Source organism: Scyliorhinus torazame, chromosome 19, assembly GCF_047496885.1.
Source record: "Scyliorhinus torazame isolate Kashiwa2021f chromosome 19, sScyTor2.1, whole genome shotgun sequence".
Lineage (NCBI taxonomy): Eukaryota > Metazoa > Chordata > Chondrichthyes > Carcharhiniformes > Scyliorhinidae > Scyliorhinus > Scyliorhinus torazame.
In genome coordinates this window covers 131,960,115-131,984,096 of record NC_092725.1, presented here as the reverse complement: position 1 = coordinate 131,984,096, position 23,982 = coordinate 131,960,115, and the positions used below count along the sequence as shown (strand labels likewise).

The following is a 23,982-nucleotide window of genomic DNA, read 5'->3' as shown; positions in this document are numbered from 1 at the left end:
AGAGGACCGTGGCTGCTCCACCCTTTGTGTGAGAGAGAGCTGACTGGTGGCGATTTAACCTGAGTATCACCACACCTCAGGCGAGGGACAAAGGTTAGAAAGCAGTAACCTCATGTTAACCTCAGCCAGCACGGGAATAGAACCCACTCTGTGGGCGTTGCTCAACATCACGAGGCAGGCATCCAGCCGACTGACCTTCCGCATAAAACAAATGGAACATAGAGCAACGATTATTCTCAAGGAGTGTAGCAATTATTTTGTATCAAATCCATTGCTGTTAAGAGATTCATCGGTTATTTAAGATCGGCCAGCAAAGATGAGTTTATAATACATTAGATATAAAATGGCAGATTCCAATCTGAATTTTCTGTTATTTTTTTGGGACAGAACATTCCAAATCATACGGAAAACTCTCAAACGTACATTTTCGAACTGCACTGTTATACTGTCAGAACACAGAGTGGAAGCTCTCCTCGATTGTCAGCAATTTCTGGTATGTTCTTAAGTTCGCCTTCGATTCCTTGAGGTTGGTTTGGGAGACATGTTTCTGTGAACCAGAGTGTGCAGTTGAAGAGGAGGTGGAGCAGTGTTTGGCAGGAACAGGAAGGTTTGGCTCACCTATGAGACCTTGGTTGTAAGGGAAGGATATCACTACCGATCATTGGCAAAGGCAGAAAATAAAATCAGATGCACCACATGTTCCTGAAAGACTTGCACACTGGTCTACTAAGCAGACCAACATTTTTATCACCATCTAAAGCTTATGTCTTCTATATTCGATACCATTTATGGTCCCTTCTACTCTTTTGTAATAATAATCTTTATTATCATCACAAGTAGGCTTACATTAACACTGCAATGAAGTTACTGGGAAAATCCCTGAGTCGCCACACTCCGGCGCCTGTTTGGGTACACTGAGGGAGAATTCAGAATGTCCAATTCACCTAACAAACACGTCTTTCGGGACTTGTGGGAGGAACCCGGAGGAAACCCACGCAGACACGGGAAGAATGTGCAGACTCTGCACAGACAGTGACCCAAGCATGAATCAAATACGGGACCCTGGCGCTGTGAAGCAACAGTTCTAACCACTGTGCTACCGTGCCGCCCGTCCCGTGTGGTCACTTTATGGCATATTGCCAAATAGTTTTGTTTTAAACAAAATTAATGTGTTTTTTTTCAATTTAGAGAACCCAATTAATTTTTTTTCCAATTAAGGGGCAATTTAGCGTGGCCAATCCACCTACCCTACACATCTTTGGGTTGTGGGGGTGAAATCCACGCAAACACGGGGAGAATGTGCAAACTCCACACGGACAGTGACCCAGATCTGGGATGAAATGATTTATTTTAAACAAATCCCGTGATAAAATGTTGAGAGATCCTCACCCTCCCATTCCAGATGCAGCTTGTATCCTTGTTTCACTTTACTCGGTAAAAGCAATCAATTGGGTGTATTGTTAGTAAATAATTATGTTCGACTTTACACTCGTCAATTAAGACCAGAATCCAATCTAATTGAAGATGAACTGTATGGACCTCCATTGTCTAACGATTGATCAACTGTGAAATATCATTTTAGGTGATTGAAGGGTGCTCAGTGAAGCAGTTTGATGCTCTGCAGAAACTTTTAACCGAGGCAAGCCTCTTCAAGCAGGTCTTTGGCCATTTGGACCGGGCAAAGCTATTCACCGCTCACAGAAGGAACTCAAGCAAAAGGAAAACACGGCCAAAAATAAGTGCCTTACAGGAGGAGGCAGAGGAAGACCTCCAAGAAACAAGGTTATAATGCTACAAAGAACAAAATGCACAATATATACCCATGAGGGTAATAAAAGCAGTTCCCAAAAGAGAACTGTGACAGCTACACCCGCAGCACAGATCTCTTCATTACTCTTAGAAATTGCTAGCTAAATAAAGAGACCCTGATCAAGGCTTTCATCCAACCTTCAAGTATTCTGGGGTCAAGAGTGTAATTACATATCTGGATTGAAGTGAATCCACATTATATACTGGATGACTGCACATGGAGCCTAATGTAGGAAAACAGCTCAGCAAACCTCTATTGGCTCGGCAAAGTTCTTTTAGAATGAAGGGCTTCTTTATCGATGTTTAAAAGCCAACTGCCTTCCATCGCTGTCAATGCAGGATCATTTTACCAATGTGATGACATCTCTTTGTTAATGGTCACAGTGGGTTTACAACAGTGGAAATAGTCACTGCTGGCACCAAATTCAGAGTCTTATGCCTAGCACACAATATTTGCTAATGGTGTATCATGATATTCACTTGTGTGCTACTCCACACAACTAAGTATGAGAGGGATCAAACCGTTTGCAAGGGAGGGGTTGCATTGTAAAGTTGTCCTTCTTTCTGTTGCTCTAAGCCTTGTATTTAAACTATAATTCAGAAAAATATATGTAGAAGGCTTGAGATAACTCTGTACTTTTGAACATTTGTTCCAAATTATTAACCCTGCCAGGACTATGGTGGCGTTTTGCATCAATATGAAACACAAGATTGCAATTTTATATTTAATCAATGATTATTAGAGAGTCTTCCATAGTCGTCCAACCCTCTCCCAAAAGGGCACTGCAATTTACTCGACAGTATATCTAGTTTTGCAGAACTTTTAAAAAGATTTGCTCTTGGTTGTGACTATTATTAGCAAGACTAGCATTTATTGCCCATCGCTCATTGTCCTGTACAAGATGGTTGGCGAGTCCACTCCTTGAATCACCACAGTCCACACGGTGAAGATTTACCCGCAATGTTGCTTGATCAGACGTTCCGGCATTTTGACCCAGTGACCACAAAGGAACCGTGATCTACGTGCAAGTCGGGGAGGTGTGTGAATTGGTGGAGATGGTCTTCCCACGCACCCGTTGTCTTTGAGCTTTCGGATGGCGATCGCTACTGGAACTGTTCTTGGTGGAAAATATTTAAATTTTTACTCGGATTAAGATGGAATAATGGTTAGTCATTCTCCCATTTTTCAGCTGTTCCACTGAAGGAAGATATGAAATTCCATGAACTGAGATGGTGACTGTGCAACAAGGCACATATTTCCAGACGGGAGACAAAAAAGCCCTTGTTGGGAAAGTATCTCCCCTCTGGTTGCTGCAGGCTTGGAGGGCCGAAGGGCCTGTTCCTGTGCTGTACTTTTCTTTGTTCTTTGTTCTATTTAATACAAAATTATTTTCACAGTTCAAGCCTGACCTTTAACAGCAATAGTTTTTTTTAGTACTTTACCTTTGAACAATAATAATGTTGTCCTGTTCAGTATTTTAAAAAGAAACAAACATACTCTCTTGCACTGTAAACAAATGTGTACTTTTTATATAACTTCAATCAATATTTTAAAAATAGCTGGTGGTTTTTTAAGGCTAGGAATTCTACACATAAAATTACCATTCAAATTCATATGGTATTGTAAACTTTTAGAATGTAAAGAATAATTTGCTCTTCAATTCTGCAATTAAACTTAGAACTGCCTGCAGATTTGGTTTAATGCAAGTATGTTTGGAGCGAGTAAATAACCACTAGTTTTGTTCGAAATTATTTTTATCCTTGTGTGCCACATTCTACAAATATCATGTCTAAGTATTTAGTATAATGTTGGGAACTTTTATCACTTTGAAGAGATATTAGCGTTTCATGTGAAACAACAATTCTGTGTGAAATAAAAACATTTCAATAACACCTGTTACATAAACTATTTCATTGTAACTCTCGAGTAACTGCTCAAATCACCGCTGATTCTCAGCCTTCATATTGTGGATATATGGATAGTCTTGTTTGACCAAATGCTTACAAATATCCAAATCTAGACCATTTTCAGGAAAAATTCACTGGACACAACTTTTACCAACATATTCAGTGCTGCCTGCTTCTAACTATTTTCTCTTTATCCAGATCTTTAAAGAAAGATTCACAATCTTTTCCTACAATACACATTAAGTCAACTGGCCTGCAATTCACAGGTTAGTTTTTTTATGAAGGGGCAATTTATCGTGGCCAATCCACCTACCGTGCACATCTTGTGCGTTATGGGACCCACGCAGATACGGGAATGTGCAAACTCCAAAAGACCATGACCCGCGACCGGGATCGAACCCCGGCCCTCAGCGCCATGAGGCAACAGTCCTACCCACTACGCCACTGTGCCGCCCATTGACTGGTTAGTTATGCAACCCTTTTAAAATATGGGTGCTACATTAGCCAGTTGATCAATATTTGTCCAGTGAATTTAAAATCTGAACACACTGGGTTTCAATTGATTGGGAACAAAGTTCCATAGCGAGCGCGTTTAGCTGCGTGTTTCCTGTCACTCGCCGCACCGAGAAACATGTGGCTATACAACACAACTCGTGTTGTATAAGGGGCCTCAGCAGCAAATGCGCTGCCGAGGATGCACATAGTACTGTTTTGTACACTGAGGAGCTCCGCTCGCTGAAACTCCCCAGTGTAACAAAAGATTGGGATGCCATTTTTTAAATGGCTTCCCGATCGCCGCAGCCCCCAAAGCGACCCTCATGCCCCCTACCCAGAATGCACTGTGAGAGGGTACCCACTCCCACAAACACCCACGCAGGGTACCCCCAGCATGCACAAAAAATACCAGCTTGGCAGTGTCAAACTGGCAGTGCCACCTGGACACCTTAGAAGGGCCAGGGTGCCCAGGTGACACCAGCAGTGCCAGTACACCACCCTTCCCAAAGGGCATCCAGCTGGATGCCTCCGACCCCCTTGACAGCCATTCCATCTGGCCTTCATTTGTGGGGGCACATACCCAAGGTCTCCGAAGCGAAGGGGATAAATCCCAAAGACTCAGGTACCTCGGGAACCTGCCCATTAAAGTGAGAGTAGCTGTCTCACTTTAATATGCAGATTTGTCAAAAGGTGATCCCGCCCACAATGGGTGGGATTTACGTCGCAACGTTTTGCAGGATCATGTTAGATCTCGCGAGGCATTGCGAGCCGGGTAGATCCCGGGAACGGATTCTCCCAGCTTCTATTAGCCACGCTGCGCCATGGCGAGCTGCTAATCGGGCGCAGCGTGGCTGTTGGATTGGGCTCTAAATTTATAAAGTTCACTTTTTCATAAATTTAATACAACTGTAAACTTCAAAATAGATCGGAAGTCTTTAAGACAAAGGAAGTGCAGGAACGAGTGTCTCGGATGAGATTTTCCTGGTGTAAAAAGCGGCGTTGAAGTTGCCAACAGCAATGGCGGCTTTCTCCGTCGTATAGTCGGGCACTTTGAAAAATAAACCTTCAACAATCGGGTATGATGATGTTCCGCTGGCGGGGCGACCTCTGATGCACCTGCCCCACCAGAAGCTTAGCTGAGGAGTGGGACGCCATTTGTAGAGGCCAGCCCAGTGCGGCAAGGGCAAAGAAGGTCACCCTGAACACCCCATCCCACTGAGCTCTGGAGCCTCCTCAGCACTACCCTGGCACTGCCTGGGCACGAACCCCCCCCCAAAGCTCTGCACTCACCTGAGCTCCCCTGTGAAGTCTGCTCGCCAGGTGCACACCTTGGGAGACCAGTTGTGATGTAAGCCATCATGGATGGAATTTTTGACAGGGACGGGGGGGGGGCGTGGAGGTTCCAGTGTGGGGGGGGGCCTGATAATGGTATGCTAAGTATTCAAATCTGTTCCCGGTGTTCCACGCCTCGGACACTGATGGGGGTGGGGGGGGGGGAGGGGACAATCGCATCACATGTTTACGCTGCTATAAAACACGACTTGGCAGTTCTCGCAATATTCTCCACTCCTATCACTGAATCCGTCAAACATGAAAGGGAGCCGGAAATCCTGCTCTTAGTCAGTTTCTGTGATTTGTTTCAACCAATAGAAAGAAGTCCAAGCTGGAAGGAGGATGGAAGGGAATGAAATGAAAATGAAATTAAAATCGCTTATTGTCACAAGTAGCCTTCAAATGAAGTTACTGTGAAAAGCCCCTAGTCGCCACATTCCGGCGCCTGTTCGGGGAGGCTGGTACGGGAATTGAACCGTGCTGCTGGCCTGCCTTGGTCTGCTTTAGAAGCCAGCTCGGACTTTGTATTTAGTAATTTAGCCTTTCATAACCTCACATCCCAAAGCATTTTATAGCTAATTAAGTACTTTTGCAGTGTGGTCAATGATATAATCTAAGGAAACACTGCAGCCAATTTGCATGCAGGAGTTTCCAAAAAATAGCAATGAGATATTCATTGATAGATTTTGGTGAGGGTCCGAGAATTCCCCGGCTCTTTGAATAGTGCCCTTGGATCTTTCCATCCATCAGAGATGGCAGATGGGGCTTCAATTTAATGCCTCATTTGAAAGATGGCACCTCGTTTCCCCAGTAATATACTGAAATGTCAGCCAAGATCGGGTTCGACTCTCCAGAATAGGTCTTCAACTCGAGACCTTTAAATCAGAAGTAAGGTCGCTGTCACTGAAAGTTGACACTGATAAATTGCTGGAAGGATTCAAACTCTGTTCTTGTGTTACATACCATGTACATTGAAGCCACTTCCTTGTCATTTCAAGCATTAACAGTGTTGTGCATTTCCAAAGATGCCCATAATTAAACAACTTGCTTTTATTTAGCTGATACCAAATTTCAGCATATGGATTTTAATGCACCATGTCAAATTGGTGTGTATGTCAGAAAGTACTCAATAATTTAAGAGTATATAAATTTGAATTTGACTTTCTATAATTGGATTTTATTTCTAATCGTTCTCAATATAGGAATATGTAGTGTGTAGGTTAATTACAAAATGTTTACCTGGTGTAATGGGGTATAATTTTACTTATAATCCTACTGAACCTAGAATTAGATTTCTGTCTGTGTAAGTTCATTACAAAATATTCAACTAGTTTAATGGAGTATAGTGGTATGTTTTATACTTATGCACACATTTAAATGAGGCGAGTCTAATACTGAGGCAGACTAATATTATTGAGTGTGTGGCATTTTGTTTTGGGAAAAGTGACGAAAGAACAAATTGCAAATTGGAAGATGTTTTCTGATTTTGCATATATCGCAATCCCTTCCTTCTCCAGAAATGCATCTAATTACTTCAATTTGCATTCCACACTCTCTGCTTTAAATTGTAGCTGACTCTGAAATTCAATTGCCTTTGGGTGCAAAACTTCTGGGGCGAAATTCTCCCCCAACGGCGGGATGTCCGCCGACTGGCGCCAATCAGACGGGCATCGTGCCGGCCCAAAGGTGCGGAAGGCTCCGCATCTTTGGCGGCCTAGCCAACATTGAGGGGCTAGGCCGACGCCGGAGGGATTTCCGCCCCACCAGCAGGCGGAAATGGCGTTTGTTTCCCCGCCAGCTGGCGTGGAAATGCGGCGCATGCGCGGGAGCGTCAGCGGCCGCTGTCAGTTTCCTAGCGCATGCGTGGGAGCGTCAGCGGCCGCTGTCAGTTTCCCGCGCATGCGCAGTGGGGAGAGTCTCTTCCGCCTCCGCCATGGTGGAGGCCGTAGCGGAGGCGGAAGGGAAAGAGTGCCCCCACGGCACAGGCCCGCCCGCGGATCGGTGGGCCCCGATCGCGGGCCAGGCCACCGTGGGGGCACCCCCCGGGGTCAGATCACCCCGCGCCCCCCCCCCCAGGACCCCGGAGCCCGCCCACGTCGCCTGGTCCCGCCGGTAAATACCAGGTTTGATTTACGTAGGTGGGACAGGCAATTCCTGGGCTGGACTTCGGCCCATCTGGGCCGGAGAATCCAGCGGGGGGTCCCGCCAACCGGCGCAGCCCGTTTCCCGCCCCCGCCCAATCTCCTGGAGCGGAGACTTCGGCGGGGGCGGGGGCGGGATTCACGGCGGCCAACGGACATTCTCCAACCCGGCGGGGGGTCGGAGAATGACGCCCCTGATCTTTTAATTTCTTAAAATCTTTGATTTACTACTATTGAGCCGCTCCCTTTGGTGACTACCATTAAAATATTTTTTTGAAGTGCCTGAAATAATGACAGGAAAATCTTAGGAAAATGCAATTCCTATTTTCAACAGTAGAATTTCAGGAAATGGCAAATGAGTGAAATTAAACAATTGTGAATTCTAGCAAAATTGATTTTGCTTCCCTCGCACCAAATTAGTTCTCAGACATGTTCCAAGTTTGAACAGCCGCGTAAGAATTATGCCGCTTGAGTGTGTTGCAGTTCAACCCGATCGTGGTTGATCTGTATTCTTGAAACCTTTAACAAAGATCGATCGGTCCTGAAAATTTAAGTTAACAGGCACAGCATTTTGGGAGAGTGTTCCAGATTTTCACCACTCATCACCATCAATCCAGGAAATGAATCGATGGCCCAAATGGCCTCCTGCTGGACCGTAGGAATTCTATTATTCTAGTTAAAGAGGCACAGATTAGCCCAGAACAGTCAGCATGCATTTGTTAAGATAAGATAATCTCTGACTAACTTGATTGAAGCCCACTTTCCCGCCCTATCCCCACCTAACTTTCACATTTTAGACACTAAGGGGCAATTGATCATGGCCAAGCCACCTAACCTGCACATCTTTGGACTGTGGGAGGAAACCGGAGCACCCGGAGGAAACCCATGCAGACACGGGTAGAAAGTGCAAACGCCACACAGTTACCCGAATTGAACCCGGATCCCTGGCAGTGTGAGGCAGCAGTGCTAACCACAGTGCCGCCCATAGTGATGATAGTGTTATCAGAACTTCATCCAATAGTTTGCCCACCAGAGCTTAGGCTGAACAGTCCGTAATAGCTCGGTCTATCCCTTCCTCCCTTTTTAAACAAAGGTGCAAACGTTAGCAGTTCTCCAACATCATGCCAGAGAGGATTGGAAAATGATAATCAAAGCTTCTGCTATTTCTCCCCTTAAGAGCTGGCATAACATTTAATCTGTGCCTGGTAACTTATTCACATTCAGGGATGCTAAACTCCTCAATATTTCCTCCATCACTTTATCTGGTATATCACATTCCTCCTCATGGCTGCTGCATCCTTCACTTTTGTGAACACAGATGCAATGTCCATGCCTTCGACCTTCACTAGAACAGTTACCTGTTTAGTTTCTAATTTGCACCATTCCTTCCTTTGGTATCCTCTTGATGAGTGGATAAAACAGCTTTGGGGGTGCTATGATTTTACTTGCCAATATTTATTCATGCTCTCTTTTTTCTTAGTTTCCATTGTATTTCCACTCCTGCACTTTCTATTCTTTTACAGGCTATCTGCAGCATTAGGTTCTTGAACATTGGCTTTTTAAAATTTGCCTCATCTTACGCCTTACACTGTTTGACATCCAGGGCAGGCGGATGGGGAGACAGATTTAGGAATCCCACCCCTTCTCTTTGTGGAAATGTATTTTGGTTTGAACCTTCTTTAGCTCTTCCTGGTCTGCTTCCCACTGCTCTGACACGGATTTATCTTCAAGTAGCTGATTCCAGTCCACTTTAGCAAAATCACATCTCAACTTAGTAAAATTGACAGTTTGCCAATTTAAAATGTTTACACCTGGTCCATCTTTATCCTTTCTCATAACTACTCTAAATCTAACTGAATTATCATCACTTACTACAAAATTGTTCTCTAGGAGATAGCATGTCCATTTCCTCAGATTCATTCCAAAAGCTCAGCCCACACACGGTCTCTTCTCTTGTTGCTACATACTAGCGGAAAGGTTCTTCTCAATACATTTTATGAATACTAAAACCTCTGCATCTCTTCACTCTCAATGTATTCCAAGTTAATATCAGTGCAATTTAAATCCCCTAATATTATTGCACGCTAATCCTTGCACTTTTCAGCAATTTGCCTTATTTGTTTTTCTATCCCTCTCTGACCTTTTGGGGTTCAATAGTATACTTCCAACAATGTGACTGCTCCTTTTTCTCCTCCGTTCAACCCATATGGCACTATTCCCGTAACAGCCTCCCTGAACAGGCGCTGGAATGTGGCGGCTAAGGGCTTTTCACAATAACTTCATTTGAATCCTACTTGTGACAATAAGTGATTTTCATTTCATTTCATTTGATGCTCCTTCTAGTGTGCCGGCATCCTCACAGCTGTGTTTCTTTATCCAGCATTGCAGCCCCCTTCTCCTTTTATACCCCCTGCCCCTTTACCCTATCGGAAACCCCTGTAACCAGGAATGTTGAGCTGTCACTCTTGCCCCTCTTTAACCCATTTTTCAGTAATAGTTATGAAATCATACTTCCAAGAATTTATTTGTGAACTCAGCACATTCACTATACCTTATTCACTATAGTCTCTTTGACGTACATACCACTCGTTACCTAACACAGTAGCACAGTGGTTAGTACCGCGCCCTCACAGCGCCAGGGATCAGAGTTCAATTCCTGCCTTGGGTGACTGTGTGGAGTTTGTACGTACTCCCAAGTGGCTGCGTGGGTTTCCTCCCACAGTGCAAAGATGTGTTGGTGAGGTGGGGTTTGGGTGGGAGGAGCGGGCCTAGGAAAGATGCTCTTTCAGAAGGTCGGTGCAGACTCGCTGGGTCAAATGGCCTCCTTCAGCACTGTAGGGATTTCATGGTTCTGTGGCACTCTCTTGCTGCCTATTTTCCAATCGTTGCCTCCTCAACCTTCCATACACACTTGCTAATCTTCTGCCTGTACCCAGGTTCCCATTCCTCTGACCCTGGCACCAGGGAGGCAACGTATCATCTGCAGCCACAGATATCATCTTCTCCCCTAACTATTGTGACACCGACCACTTTCCTGACCTTCCTCCACCCCTTGCACAGATGAGCCACCTTGGTCTTGGCTCTATTCCCAATTTCCTTGACCCATTCTCAGAACTGAATACCGGTTGGAAAGTGAGAAGCACTTGGGGGACTCCCTGAACTACCTAAATGGGTCTGGTTGTGCCCCAGCCTCCCTCTGCATGTCCACCCATAGGTTTTTGCATGGCCACATCCAGAGACATGAGATCCACACAGCTCTGAGCATGACAGATGTATCACAATTACAACACCTATTTCCTTCTCCGTCCTTGAGCTGTATATTTCATAATTCTTCAATCAGATTAATTTTTGTTTTTTCAAAAAAAATATTTTTATTCTCCTTTTTCACATTTTCTCCCAAATTTACACCCACCAACAATAAACAATAATCAGCAACAAATATGTAATTCCCCATAACAGTAACAACGATCCCACCCTCTCACCAAACCCCAAACATTAGCCCGCATGTTTACATAAACAAATGACTAAAAGGAATCAGGAATCACCCATAGTCACCCTTAATACACACCGCCCCCCTCCCCCCAACCCTCCCACCCATTCCCCCCAAATAATGTTCGATGTTATCCAGTTTTTGAAAGTGCATAATGAATAATGCCCATGAATTGTAGAACCCCTCCATCCTTCCCCTCAGTTCAAACTTAACCTTCTCAAGAGTCAAGAATTCCAACAGGTCCCCCCGCCACGCCAGGGCACAGGGTGGAGAGGTTGCTCTCCAACCCATCAGGATCCGCCTTCGGGCGATCAACGAGGCAAAGGCTACGATATCTGCCTCCGCCCCCGTTTCAAACCCTGTCTGGTCCGACACCCCGTATATGGCCTCCCGGGGACCCGGGTCCAGTTTCACGTGCACCACCTTGGAAATTACCCTAAAAACCTCCTTCCAGTAATCCTCTAGCTTTGGACAGGAGCAAAACATATGAACGTGATTAGCGCCCCCTCCCCCTCCCCGCAACGCTCACACACATCTTCTACTCCTTCAAAGAATCGGCTCATCCTCGCCCTCGTGAGGTGTGCTCTGTATACCACCTTCAGCTGTATCAGCCCCAACCTTGCACACGAGGTGGAGGCATTTACTCTCTGGAGCACCTCACACCAGAACCCCTCCTCCATAACCTCTCCCAACTCTTCCTCCCACTTTGCTTTGATCCCTTCCAGTGATGTCTTATCCTCTTCCAAAATAGCTCTGTAAACCGCTGACACTACCCCCTTCTCCAGTCCACCTGTCGTCAGCATCTCCTCCAGCAATGTGGAGGCCGGTTCCTCCTGTAGCCACCTGAGTTGGCCAAGTCCCGATTTAAAATGGCAAACACCAAAGGCTGAAGGGAAATTCAGCCAACACAGGCAGAAACCAGCAGGTGCACGTTTGCTGTGTATTTAACTCTGCAAAGGCCCAGACAGCACCGATACTAGCAGCCATCTGCATAATAATGTAGCAACCATCTACATACTAATAAGCAATCCCCGGGAACAATAGCAACATTTGGGACAAACAAAACTAAGCCAGACTCCCCGGCGCCAGCAGGAGCCAAGACAAACGAGGTTAACGGACACCTCAAGACCGCCGATCGATCAGGGAACTGCTCCAGTATTGGAGAAATCAAACCAAGCGTTTGGAACGAAGTCCAATCACCTGGAACCAGGTACGGGGTCCGCCCCGAAAGGCGGGAAGCCCCATGGGACTATAAAGTTAAGCCCCCAAGTTCAAATCGTTCTTCTTGACCGGGTCACCCAGCAACGCGAACCAACATTGACCGTGACCGGTCCAACGGCCGGCGAGAGATTTTGGGCGTGATTCTCCGCTCCCGCGCCGGTTGGGAGAATCGCCTGGGTCGCCAAATTTTCCCGCGACGCCAGTCCGACACCCTCCCGCCGCGATTCATGGAAGCGGCCAGACCGGCACAATCGCGTTTTGAGCGGCGCGGTACAGTGAATCGCCCGAGACAGCCAAAATGGCCGAGCGGCCTGTCCAAAATGGCGGGTTCCCCCCGGCGCCGTCCACACCTGGTCGCTGCCGGGGGGGGATCCTGCACCGGGGGGGGGCTTAAATGGGGCCTGGCCTGCGATCGGTGCCCACCGATCGTCGGGCTGTCCTCTCTGAAGGAGGACCTCCTTTCTTCCGCAGCCCCACAAGATCCGTCAGACATCTTCTTGCGGGGCGGACTCGGAGAGGACGGCAACCACGCATGCGCGGGTGATGGCAGTTATGCGGCGCCGCCTTTACGTGTGACCAAGGCCTGGCGCGTGTAAATGACGCGGCACCGCTCCTAGCCCATTATCGGGCCCTGAATCGGTCAGGATAGGGGACGTTTCGCGCCGTCGTGAACCTCGACGGCGCCAACACTCTGCCTCCATTTCGGAGAATCCCGCCCCGTAAGTCTTAAGTCAACGCTCGCTACGAGATAGGCGCTCCTAGATATCAATCTGTACCAACTTCGAATCCCGCAGACTCAGAACCCGAACGAAAGGCCCGACCTGGTGGGCCAGCCCGAAATTAAGTACAGGCCTGTTAGTCGTAGAAGTAGCTTCGACGTAGAATCTGTGCATGAGTAGCGATTACTGTGTATAATAAATGTGCTTTGATTTAAATCTTACTAATCGGTGTATTGAGTTATTGGTCATTACTCGAACTTGAACCTCGTGGCGGTATCATAAAGATATCTGGCGACTCTAGAGCAAAGGTTATAAAACAGAGCCAATTGAACCAACCAAAAGTTAGCAACACTCCGGGAAGCTCTGTATCTCCTTTCTGGCAAAATCTTGAACCTGCATGTATCTAAACACTTCGCCCCGCTCCAGCCATACTTCGCTTCCAGCTCCTTCAGTCCTGCAACTTCAATCTGATTAATTAAAGGATGCACAGTTGTTTGTCCTGTTCACTCAGATTCTAAAAGACCGGTTTCTTTCCATGCTATATTTTTTTTTTAGCTCAAACCTTCTGCAACTTGTGGTGCAAAGTATCAGCTACAAAGAGTCTGAGCAAATCTAACTAATAGGAGACATTCTCCCTCCGTGTACCCGAACAGGTGCCGGAATGTGGTGACTGGGGGATTTTCATAGTAACTTCATTGCAGTGTTAATGTAAGCCTACTTTATAATATAGTAATTAATCTTTATTAGTGTCGCAAGTAGGCTTATATTGACATTGCAATGAAGTTGCTGTGAAAAGTGTTTTGTTATGCTCTTGATGTAGCATAAGCTGCTTCCTTGATGTGGACTCTGACAAAGGAAGGTTCAGACTTGGAGATAGCTTTAACACGTTTATTAAACTATTAACAATTCTCCTACTTGGATTCGACGCTCCTGTTAATCCTGCTATAGCTACTCAGACTGACGAACCAGACTGCTACAATCCACGGGGTGAGAGTGATGTGTTTCAATCAACCCTGTGTCTGTACTCACTGAGTGTCTCCACTGGAAAGAGACTGAGCATGTGTGATGTGTCCTTTTATATAGGTTGGTGTAACGCCCTCCTGTGGTAGTGTCACCTCTGTGTGTATCGTGACTGCCCATTGGTCGTGTCCTATCTTACTGACCTATTGGTTGACTGCCTGTGTGTCATGTCTCTGGTGTTCCCTCTAGTGTCTAGCTAGGTGCAGTGTATGTACATTAACCCTTTGTATACTTTTTATGTATATCACCACAAAAAGCCCCTAGTCGCCACATTCCGGCGCCTGTTTGGGCACATGGAGGGAGAATTCAGAATGTCCAAATTACCAAACAGCACGTCTTTCGGGACTTGTGGGAGGAAAACGGAGCACCAGGAGGAAACCCACGCAGATCCAGGGAGAACGTGCAGACTCCGCACAGACAGCAATAAAGATTATTGATTATTATTACATGGCCAAGAAAGCATTCACTCCTCCAGCAAATTATGGCCCATCATAAATTCAAAAACATATTTACTTTAAGGTGCCTCCAGTTGCAGAGAGTCCTCAGACCTAAAGCATAAAATAGCTCCAGGTGATCATCTACAATGTCTGTCACTTGGTCAAGAGGAATGATACCGTCTGGCTTTTCCCTGCAACCAAATTGTTGGGCAACTTAACTTACCAACTACTGCAGAGGACATTCAATCAGTACAGGCAGCAGAATGAAAACCTCACCCAAGACTTCTGAATTTAAAAACTGATAGTCCTATCTACCTGTTGCGACTCACTGCTCAAAACAATTTGCAATGGCTCAAGTAAACCAAAAAAGCATTCTTATAAAGGGGTGAGAATGCTATCATCTGTTTCTGCAGCTCGATTGTGTATGAGCTGCGATCTTTATCCGGACATGCAGTGAGAAATGAGCGTAACTGCACATTTGTGATCACGCATGACACATTTATAAAATAAATACGCACTGAGAGAATCCATTAAAACATTTAATATGGCTTCTTGTTTTGAAGGAAAATCAGCATTTCCATTGACATTTATTGCCACATTCTATTCACTGAATAACATTCAATGAAAAGATGTTTTTATATTAAAAATGTAAATACATTTGCGTATACTGTACATACCATGCCATGGATACGAACTATGTACCACATGGTTCTTCGCACTTCCTAATATATATACTTCTGTGGAAAAACCCTGATTAACAACAATGTATTAACAGCAATTGCAAATGTTTATATGTGCAACAAACCATTTGCTGTTTGTATAAATTTTCTTTCTCTTGGCAAAAGAAAACAGCCATTTTTAGGTACACAACCCAAGTATTCAATAAAACTGAAAGGTAACAACTAAAATCTCGTGCTTTGTCATAGCACCAACAACATTCAATAGATAGTCACTGTGGTCCCAAATAAACATATAGCAATAAAGAAGAACTTTACATTTTTGTTTAATATATTACAGATCTGTGGATCATACGTAGATTGTTAAAGTGAAGACTTTTGTGAAAAGGCCTTCATACATAATTATATTCTTATTTTTTATTGGCTTCATGTAGAGTTTTGCCGAGGTTCCAAACCCCTGTGGTTGAATTGTTATTCGATTCTGAATGCCTTGTATTACTGTTGCTGCGGTGAATACGGTGCGTGTTATTCAGAAGTACAGGTAGATGCGACTTCACTCTTGAAATCCCCGATCGGCTGACTTTTTTAATGCTGCTGCTTGACCTGGGTGTGCCATTTGTTATACTACAGTCAGAAACCTGGAAAACCAACAGACCATTAATATTTTCTGAATAAATCAATTTTACCACACATCTCCAAAAATAAAGTAAAAGTAGTCCCAGTGACCAGAGGCTGCTTTCCTCCTGAAAGGGGAGAACTGACTGGTGGTGATTTAACCTGAGGGTCACCACACCTCAGGCAAGGGGCAAGGTTGAGAAGGCGGAGCCTTCATGAATAACTTCAGCTGGTCCGGGAATTGAACCTGCCGCTGTTGGTCTCACTCTGCATCACAAACAAGCTGTCCAGCCAAGTGAGCTAAGCTGGTCCACATGAATCTCCAAAAATAACAAATGGTCATGTCATTTATTTCCCCTACCTTTAAACAAAATATGCTCAATTGTCACTATTACTGCTCATTTAGTATCCTTTGTTGAACGGTTGTCCGACAATTTTTACAGCTTTAGATGTTGGGTTTGGGGGTGCTGCAGTGAATAATGCGTTGGAATAAAATTCTAATTGTTCTGATCTTGTTCCAAGTGTTATGATACCACAAGAGGAATTGGCGAATGCGTGACGCAGAATGGTAACTTGAGTTGGCTTATGGCCACTGCTGAGTCTTGAAGCTACAGGACCACTATACCCATATGTTACCAATTGTCAAAGTTCTGCAGGAAACTTTACATTAGTTAGCCTAATAAATGGAGCAAAGTACACTCTAGGTACACAGCAATAGATTTCAAATAAAAAGCAAATAATGCAATATACCCACCAATTGTTCTTAAGCATGGAAGCAGCCATAGCAGAAATCCAGAAAAGAAATTAACACTTAACTTTTACTTGAAGGTGACATATATGCGGGATTATATAATCATTGACCTAATTTCTCTTAATAAATCAGCCCATAGAATTAAATAAGTTTTGAAGAAGGGTACACATTCTAATCAGTTCTTTCCACAAAAACTGTTGGGTCTGCTTAGAGCTTCCAAAGTTTTCTGCTCTTTGTTTTACAAATATTGAAGTTCACTGCTGCTATAAACCAGCATATTGGTGTTACAAAGGATGGTTTTCAATTAATGAAACTGTTAAGTTTGTGCGCGTCTCTCTCTCTCACTCTGATGAGAATGTCTCTGCAGAGAGATCAAACTGAAATTCTGTCGATTGCAATTGTTGGTACGTAGGTATTTGCAAGTAATTCCAATGAGGAATAAGTTGTTGGAAATAGCGACATACCTGGTATAATAATCTAAAACAGAAGAGTATAGCCGTGTCATTCAGTACTTTAACAATTGTCACCAATACTAATTGTCATTAAACAAAATGTAACACCCACCTTGTTCATGAATGTCCTTCAGGGAAGGAAATCTGCCACCTTTACCTGGTCTGGCCTACATGCAACATCAGACCCACAGCAATGCCCTCTGAAATAGTCTAGCAAGCCACACTGTTCAAGGGCAATTAGGGATGGGCAACACAGCTTTGTCCACTTCCCATCAAAGAATAAAAGAAATTTGATTTTAATAGCCTTGTAATTTCGGAAAGATGGTTTGAAATCTGGAGATTTAAAAAATGGAGCCTGGTGCATGGATTTATTTTTTAAAAACAGCAGATGCTATCACCATCGATTTACTCAGCATTCCCCAGATCAGCATGCAACACGCCATCCATTCCCAAGTTTTCAACTATGCTAAAATGGCATTCTGCATAGGATGCTGGGTGAATCGACCCAATATAAGAACAAGCAGGCTGCAGTTGAAATTAACATTGATGAGCAAGCTGCAGCCTAGACATTGCAATGCACAGGAAACAGGCTCTCTCCAGGGCATCCCAGGAACAATAGAACTATCCATTCAATCACAATTGTTTACCAGACACGGCGGCACCTAAACTCCTTATTTGGAAAGCCTACAGGCCACTAACACCTACAAACATGGCTGGTGTGTGTACACCCCAAAATTGGCATGGCTGCCCCTGATTGGACTTGATTGATCAGGGTGATTGATCATGCCCCTAACACCCATAGATATGGCCGGTGAGTGCACACCCCGAAATCGATATGGCAGCCCCCGATTGGACTTGATCGATCAGGGTGATCGAACAAAGATCAATTGATTGGCAATGACCCAGAGACCGCCCAAAAGGGGCGTAAAATCCAAACAGGTTAAAAGGCTGTCTTAGAATCTCTCTGCAGCAGCCAGCAACAGCAGCGGAACAACGGTGATCTTCACCAGCCACCACAAGGAAGACCATCACGCCACCAACAGAAGAAAGAGCAGAGCCAGATCATCAGACCAGAGCGAGGACCAAGCTTCGAGGACTACAGGAGTCAGCACACAGATAAAGGTCACTATCTGCCTGGGTATGACCTTCCCGCACCTGCCGCCCCAGGGGCTACAGGATAAAGCAGCGTCGTGAGCAGGAGTGCGGAAGGGGAAGGTTTTGGAGATGTATAAGGAGCTGATGGAGTGGGCGAGAGCCCTAATAGGGGAGGTAAAGCGAAAGCTGGAGGAAGAGCAGGGTGGAGAGTTAGAGGCTGGGTTGTGGGAGGACGCCCTGAGGCGTGTCAATGCATCCTCATTGTGTGCCAGGCTTAGCCTGATACAATTTAAGGTGGTTCACAAGGCTCACATGACTTTGGCCAGGATGAGCAGGATTTTTTGAGGGGATGGAGGACAGGTGTGGGCGGTGTGCGGGTGGGTCTGCAAATCATGTTCATATGTTTTGGGCATGTCTGATGCTTAGGGGATTCTGGAGGGGTTGGAGGTAAGGGTGGTTCTAAGTCCAGAGATGGCGATTTCTGGTGTGTCGGATGATCCAGGAGTCCAGGGGGGTGGAGAGACATTTGCCTCCCTGGTAGCCCGGAGATGGATCTTGTTTGCATGGAGGGACTCGGAACCCCTGAAGTCGGGGGTATGGGTTAGTGACATGGCTGGGTTTCTCAGACTTGAGAAGATCAAGTTCGGCCCGAGGGTCTCGATGCAAGGGTTTGCCCATATTGACTTCTTTGGAGAAAATTAAGTTGTCAGCAGTGGCCCCGGGGGAGGGGGGGGGGGGGGGGGGGCGTAAAAAAGGAGGCATGGGGGGGGTTGGGTAAGGTAAGTGGGAAATTGGGATTTGGGAGTTGTTTATGTAAGCCATGTTGGCTGGGTTTTGTTGTTGGTTGGGTGCGTGGTGTTCATTTTGCTCTTTTGATACCATGTGGTTAAAATTGTTAAAATTATGAATGCCTTAATAAAAATATATTTTTTAAAAAGTTTCTGTCGTGTTACTCACTCAAAAGTTAAATTAAGGTCCAGTGTGAACTTTTAGTACTCTGTAGAATAACTTCTGTTGATGGGATGATTGATTAACCGTAACACTGTGAGAGCGTGAATAAAAGGTATTGTCCACTGCATACGGGTTAAAGAAACACTGCGCAACATACTCCATTTTTCATTACTCGGAGATGCACGGACAATAGTTTTCATAGAATTTACAGTGCAGAAGGAGGCCATTTGGCCCATCAAGTCTGCACCGGCCCTTCGGAAATAGCACCCTACTTATGCTCACACCTCCACCCTATCCCCGTAACCCAACCTAACCCAACTTTTTGGACACGAAGGGCAATTTATCATGGCCAATCCACCTAGCCTGCACATCTTTGGACGGTGGGAGGAAACCGGAGCACCCGGAGGAAACCCACGCACACGCGGGGAGAACGTGCAGACTCCGCACAGACAGTGACCCAAGACGGGAATCGAACCTGGGATCCTGGAGCTGCGAAACAACTGTGCTAACCACTGATCTACCGTACTGCCCATTCCTTTGGAATGCAACTCAGTGCCACCGCAAGCCATCCCACATGGACCATTCAAAATGAGGAAGTAATTGTGAGGCAAGTTTGCAGTGGAGAATGGACCGAATGCATTGTACAAGCAGCATAGCTGAATACACCACCCACATTACAAATTATCCGCAAAGATTCAACAAAGGGCTCAATCCGTCCCTTGTTCAATTTCCTTCTATGGGATCTCTATTATCTGGAGGAAATGCATCAATTATCTCTCTAAAACAGTGCAGAATGAAGAATCTGAGGTTCCAAACTTTTATTACCTCTGGTGCTGGTAAAGGAGCAGGATAATGATCTTTTAGCATCTTTAGGGATGACTGATCACTCTGGAAATCAGGAATCAGAAATAAAAGGTCCCTTGACACGTCGATCTGTGACATAGAGAAGATGTCAATTTTAAAATGTGCAGAAATCGCAACTGCAACTATCTACTTCAAACTACGACGTTGAATGATTAACCATCTCAAAATGAAAATTGCAGTCAATTCAGTGAATTGTGAAACATTTTCTAAATAAGTTAGGAGCAAATTGTTACAGGAATGTATTTAAAAATCAGCGCATACCAGAAGCTATACAGTTCTTTTTAAGGAGGCCACCATTATTGTACTGATCAACATCATGAACATTCAACTTAGTCAAAGAGATCAACATTAGGCATATGTTATGTTTACATAAAGTTCAGCTTTGTCATGCATGAGGAACTAAAAAGTAAAGTTCGAGAACATCATCATTCCAGATGTATGCCAAATAACAATCTTAACATTTTGAAGTGATTGATATATTTAGATGAATCACAAGGAGTTAAATGAAAGTTAATGCATTTTAAAGTTTGAATAGCCAACGCCAACTTTGAGATTAAGTTCAGGTGGGTCTCACAGTGGAAAGGAGGAAATCACCATATCCCCAGAATTATTTTGGAAGCCAGGGCCACTGTTTTGATAGTAACTTGCACACAGCAAGAATTTGCAGACAGTAACAAATGAGCAGTTAAATAATGAGCCGTAACCTCTTCGGAGTGGCAATCAGTGGCAGACTGCCTCTCCATACCAACTTAACTGCATTTAAATTCTAAAGCGCCCGTTTAGCCCGACCATCCTGACTCAGGCTGGGTAAGACTCAAGAAGCAAAGGGAGTCCTCGCCTCCAGCGGAGAGGTGTAAAAGAAGCGGGGAGGAGAACACGTCCCCTTTCGTTTGCAGCACGAGCTAACATAAAGCTTTAAAGAACCCATTGAAAATCACAGGCCAGAGGGGAGGCATGTTTGGAGGACAGACGGATGGAAAGTCGGGATGTGGAGGTAGGGATTCGAGGGAGAGAGGAGTTGGACATTGGGAGGGGAAAAGATGTGTTGGATTTCAGGAGGGGCATGCGGGAGAGGTGTCAGACTTTGGTGATGGGGGGTGGGGCGTGGAAGGAGGGAGTCAGTCATCGGGGGTGGAAGTTAGGGTGTCAGACACCAGGGGGGGGTGTCCCAGGATCACATAGGAGGTCGGGGGTGTCCCACCTGGGGCTCGGTTTGCATCTTTAATAGTTACACTGAAGTTAGAAGTGCTTTTCTTTCTTCTAAACCCTTTCAGAGATACTAGGAGGGTAAAATCGGCAGAACCATCTGAACTTAGCAGTTGAAATCACTTTGTCGGATGGCTCCCAGCCCAGTGCAAATTGGCCTTGCAAAGTTGGCCTTCTGGACAATTTCCGGGGAAAGTCCACCGAGAGGAATTCTCTATTGCTTCTTTGTGACACTTCCCAGATCAGAAGGTGGGGAGCCAGGAGGTTATGGGCTGCTGTTTTTAGTGTTGTTGGTTAAAGGAGGACTGTTGGCAAAGACAACTAGGAAATTCGTAGAATCACAGAATTTACAGTGCAGAAGGAGGCCATTCGAGCCATCGAGTCTTCACTGGCTCTTGGAAAGAGCACCCACATAAGCCCACACCTCCACCCCATCCCCGTTACCCAGTAACCCCACCTAACCCAAGGGCAATTTAGCATGGCCAATCCACCTAACCTGCACATCTTTGGACTGTGGGAGGAAACCGGAGCACCCGGAGAAAACCCACGCAGACACGGGGAGAACGTGCAGACTCCGCACAGACAGTGATCCAAGCTGGAATCGAACCTGGGACCCTGGAGCTGTGAAGCAACTGTGCTAACCACTGTGTTACCATGTCTCCCACCACTGTGCTACCGTGCTGCCCAAAATTCCTTGCTTTATGTATAGAATCAAAGGATTGTACAGCACAGAAGATGGTCCATCATGCTCGTGGCAAACCTACCTAACTAGTACCACTTTCCCACTCTTTCCACATAATTCAATAATATTTTTCCATTGAGTATTTATCCAATTCTCTTTTAAAAGTTAATTCTGAATAAGCTTCCACCACCCTTTCAAGCAAAGCATTCCATATGACAACAGTTCACTATTTAAGATGATTCCCTCTGGTTCTTTTGTCAATCACCTTTGATTACTGATATATTTCCCACTGGAATTGCTTTTTCTTTATTTACTTTATCAAAACCATATCCTCTTAACCTTCTATGGTCTAAGGAGAACAATGAGCTTCAAGGAATAGAATCCTTACAGTGCAGAAGCAGGCTATCTGGCCTATCACGTCTGCACCGTTCCACTGAAAGACCATCTTACCTAGGCCCACTCCCATTCCCTACTTCCATATTCCTGTGACCCCACCTAATCTTTTGGATGCAAAGGGAAAATTTTAGCATGGCCAATCCACCTATTCTGCATATCTTTGGACTGTGGGAGGAAACCGGAGGAAACCCATGAAGACGCGGGGAGAACGAGCAAACTCCACTCAGTCACCCAGAATTGAACCCGAGTCCCTGACGCTGTGAGGCAGCAGTGTTAACCACTGTGCCGCCCACTTATTCACTCGCTCCACAGAACTAAAGTCCCTCGTCACCAATGCCATCCCTGTTAATCTCTTTGTACCCTCTTTAAGGCCATGACCCTAAAGTGCGATGTGCAGAAATGGACACAATAGCCTAGCTGAGGATATCTGCGTGCTGTGATATATTAACACAACTTCCTCATTTTTGTACCCTCTGCCACTATGAATAAACCAGGGATCCTGTATGCCGCTTTCTCAACTTGTCCTGCTACCGTCAAAGATTTGTGTACATGCATCTGGAGGTCTCTCTGTAGCTGCAACCCCCTTAAAATAGTGTCTTTTACAACCGACTGAAGTGGCAAATCCCACTTTAACATAATCACAAAAAGGGCAGCACCTCCAGCGAAAATGCATTCCTCATTCACTGCTGCCTTGGACAGATAAGCACTGAAGGCTTTTAGCGGAACTGAAATCCAGACTGTTCTGATTAGGAGGCGAGAGTACTACTGACGAGCTAAGTGGATAAAACTCGGAATCATTCCATTCGCATAATTTAGAATTGATAAAGACCAGTTTGACTTGATCACGATGAAGCTCACTTGAACAGGGATCTTACCTTGCTAATATCAGACTCAGATTTGCTTAAGCACATACTCTGGAGCTCCTCGATTATGTCAATATCTTCACTGGTGTACAGAGATAACCCTTGTTCTAGATCTGCAGTCTTCAGTGGACCACTCTCTAGGGAACTTGAAATTAAAAAAAGGTTAAATGTTTTAAGTCACTTCAGGAGTGAAGAACATTCATCAAATGTTTCAAATATATGTTAATTTTATTTTGAAAGGTCACGCAGCTGATTTACATTCATGCAAGAAAGATGATCTATGCATTGTAGAATGATATTCAAGAATGTCAGATCGTAGGACCGGCAACTTCAGGTGGGGTGCTCTTTTGGAGGGTCGGTGCGGACTCGACGGGCCGAGTGGCCTCCTACTGCACTGTAGGGGTCCCACTATAGCAAACATGGAGGTCTAGTAGCGACAGTGCGAAGTGTCCCTGCCTATGAGCCAGAAACTCCAGGTCCGACTCACATCCCAGGACTTGATGACCAAACAAGATGGTTCATACAATGGCCAAACAGGCCGAATATCAACCTGCAAATCTTTCCAACACAATTCTCGGTCAGCCACGTGATGAAAGAATGGTGGAGCCTCCACCATCTTGATCCAGAACCTCAGACTACAATACATGTGTAGGAGTGCATGTTACCACAGCAACTCTGACTCCCGAGTGAACTGCAACACAGCAGCACCACCATAACAAACATTGACCATTCATGAGGTTTTCTGAGTAAAAACATAAGTTCATCCGAAACTCTGTAAACCTAAGGTCTTTCTGCTGCCCATATCCTAACGTCCTGTTCACTGATCACCTTGTGCTCCCTGACCTGCATTGACTCCCA

At 45.2% G+C, this 23,982-nt stretch overlaps 2 protein-coding genes across 8 annotated transcripts in view; one reads left to right on the top strand and one right to left on the bottom strand.

Annotated features, from left to right (window-relative positions):
- The window catches only part of cftr (CF transmembrane conductance regulator), a 222,753-nt gene extending 219,051 nt beyond the window's left edge, over nucleotides 1-3,702 (top strand). For all 4 annotated transcript variants that reach the window (XM_072485246.1, XM_072485243.1, XM_072485244.1 and 1 more), the window contains 2 exons: nucleotides 388-493; nucleotides 1,583-3,702. In XM_072485246.1, the coding sequence (XP_072341347.1) occupies nucleotides 388-493; nucleotides 1,583-1,789 (313 nt within the window). In that variant the 3' untranslated portion in view covers nucleotides 1,790-3,702. The remainder of the gene's footprint in view (nucleotides 1-387; nucleotides 494-1,582) is intronic.
- An 11,391-nt stretch (nucleotides 3,703-15,093) lies between these two features.
- cttnbp2 (cortactin binding protein 2) overlaps nucleotides 15,094-23,982 on the bottom strand; it is a 208,846-nt gene continuing 199,957 nt past the window's right edge. For all 4 annotated transcript variants that reach the window (XM_072485237.1, XM_072485238.1, XM_072485240.1 and 1 more), the window contains 3 exons: nucleotides 23,137-23,269; nucleotides 19,939-20,046; nucleotides 15,094-15,887 (listed from right to left, as the gene is read on the bottom strand). In XM_072485237.1, coding sequence (XP_072341338.1) covers nucleotides 15,660-15,887; nucleotides 19,939-20,046; nucleotides 23,137-23,269 — 469 coding nt within the window. In that variant the 3' untranslated portion in view covers nucleotides 15,094-15,659. The remainder of the gene's footprint in view (nucleotides 15,888-19,938; nucleotides 20,047-23,136; nucleotides 23,270-23,982) is intronic.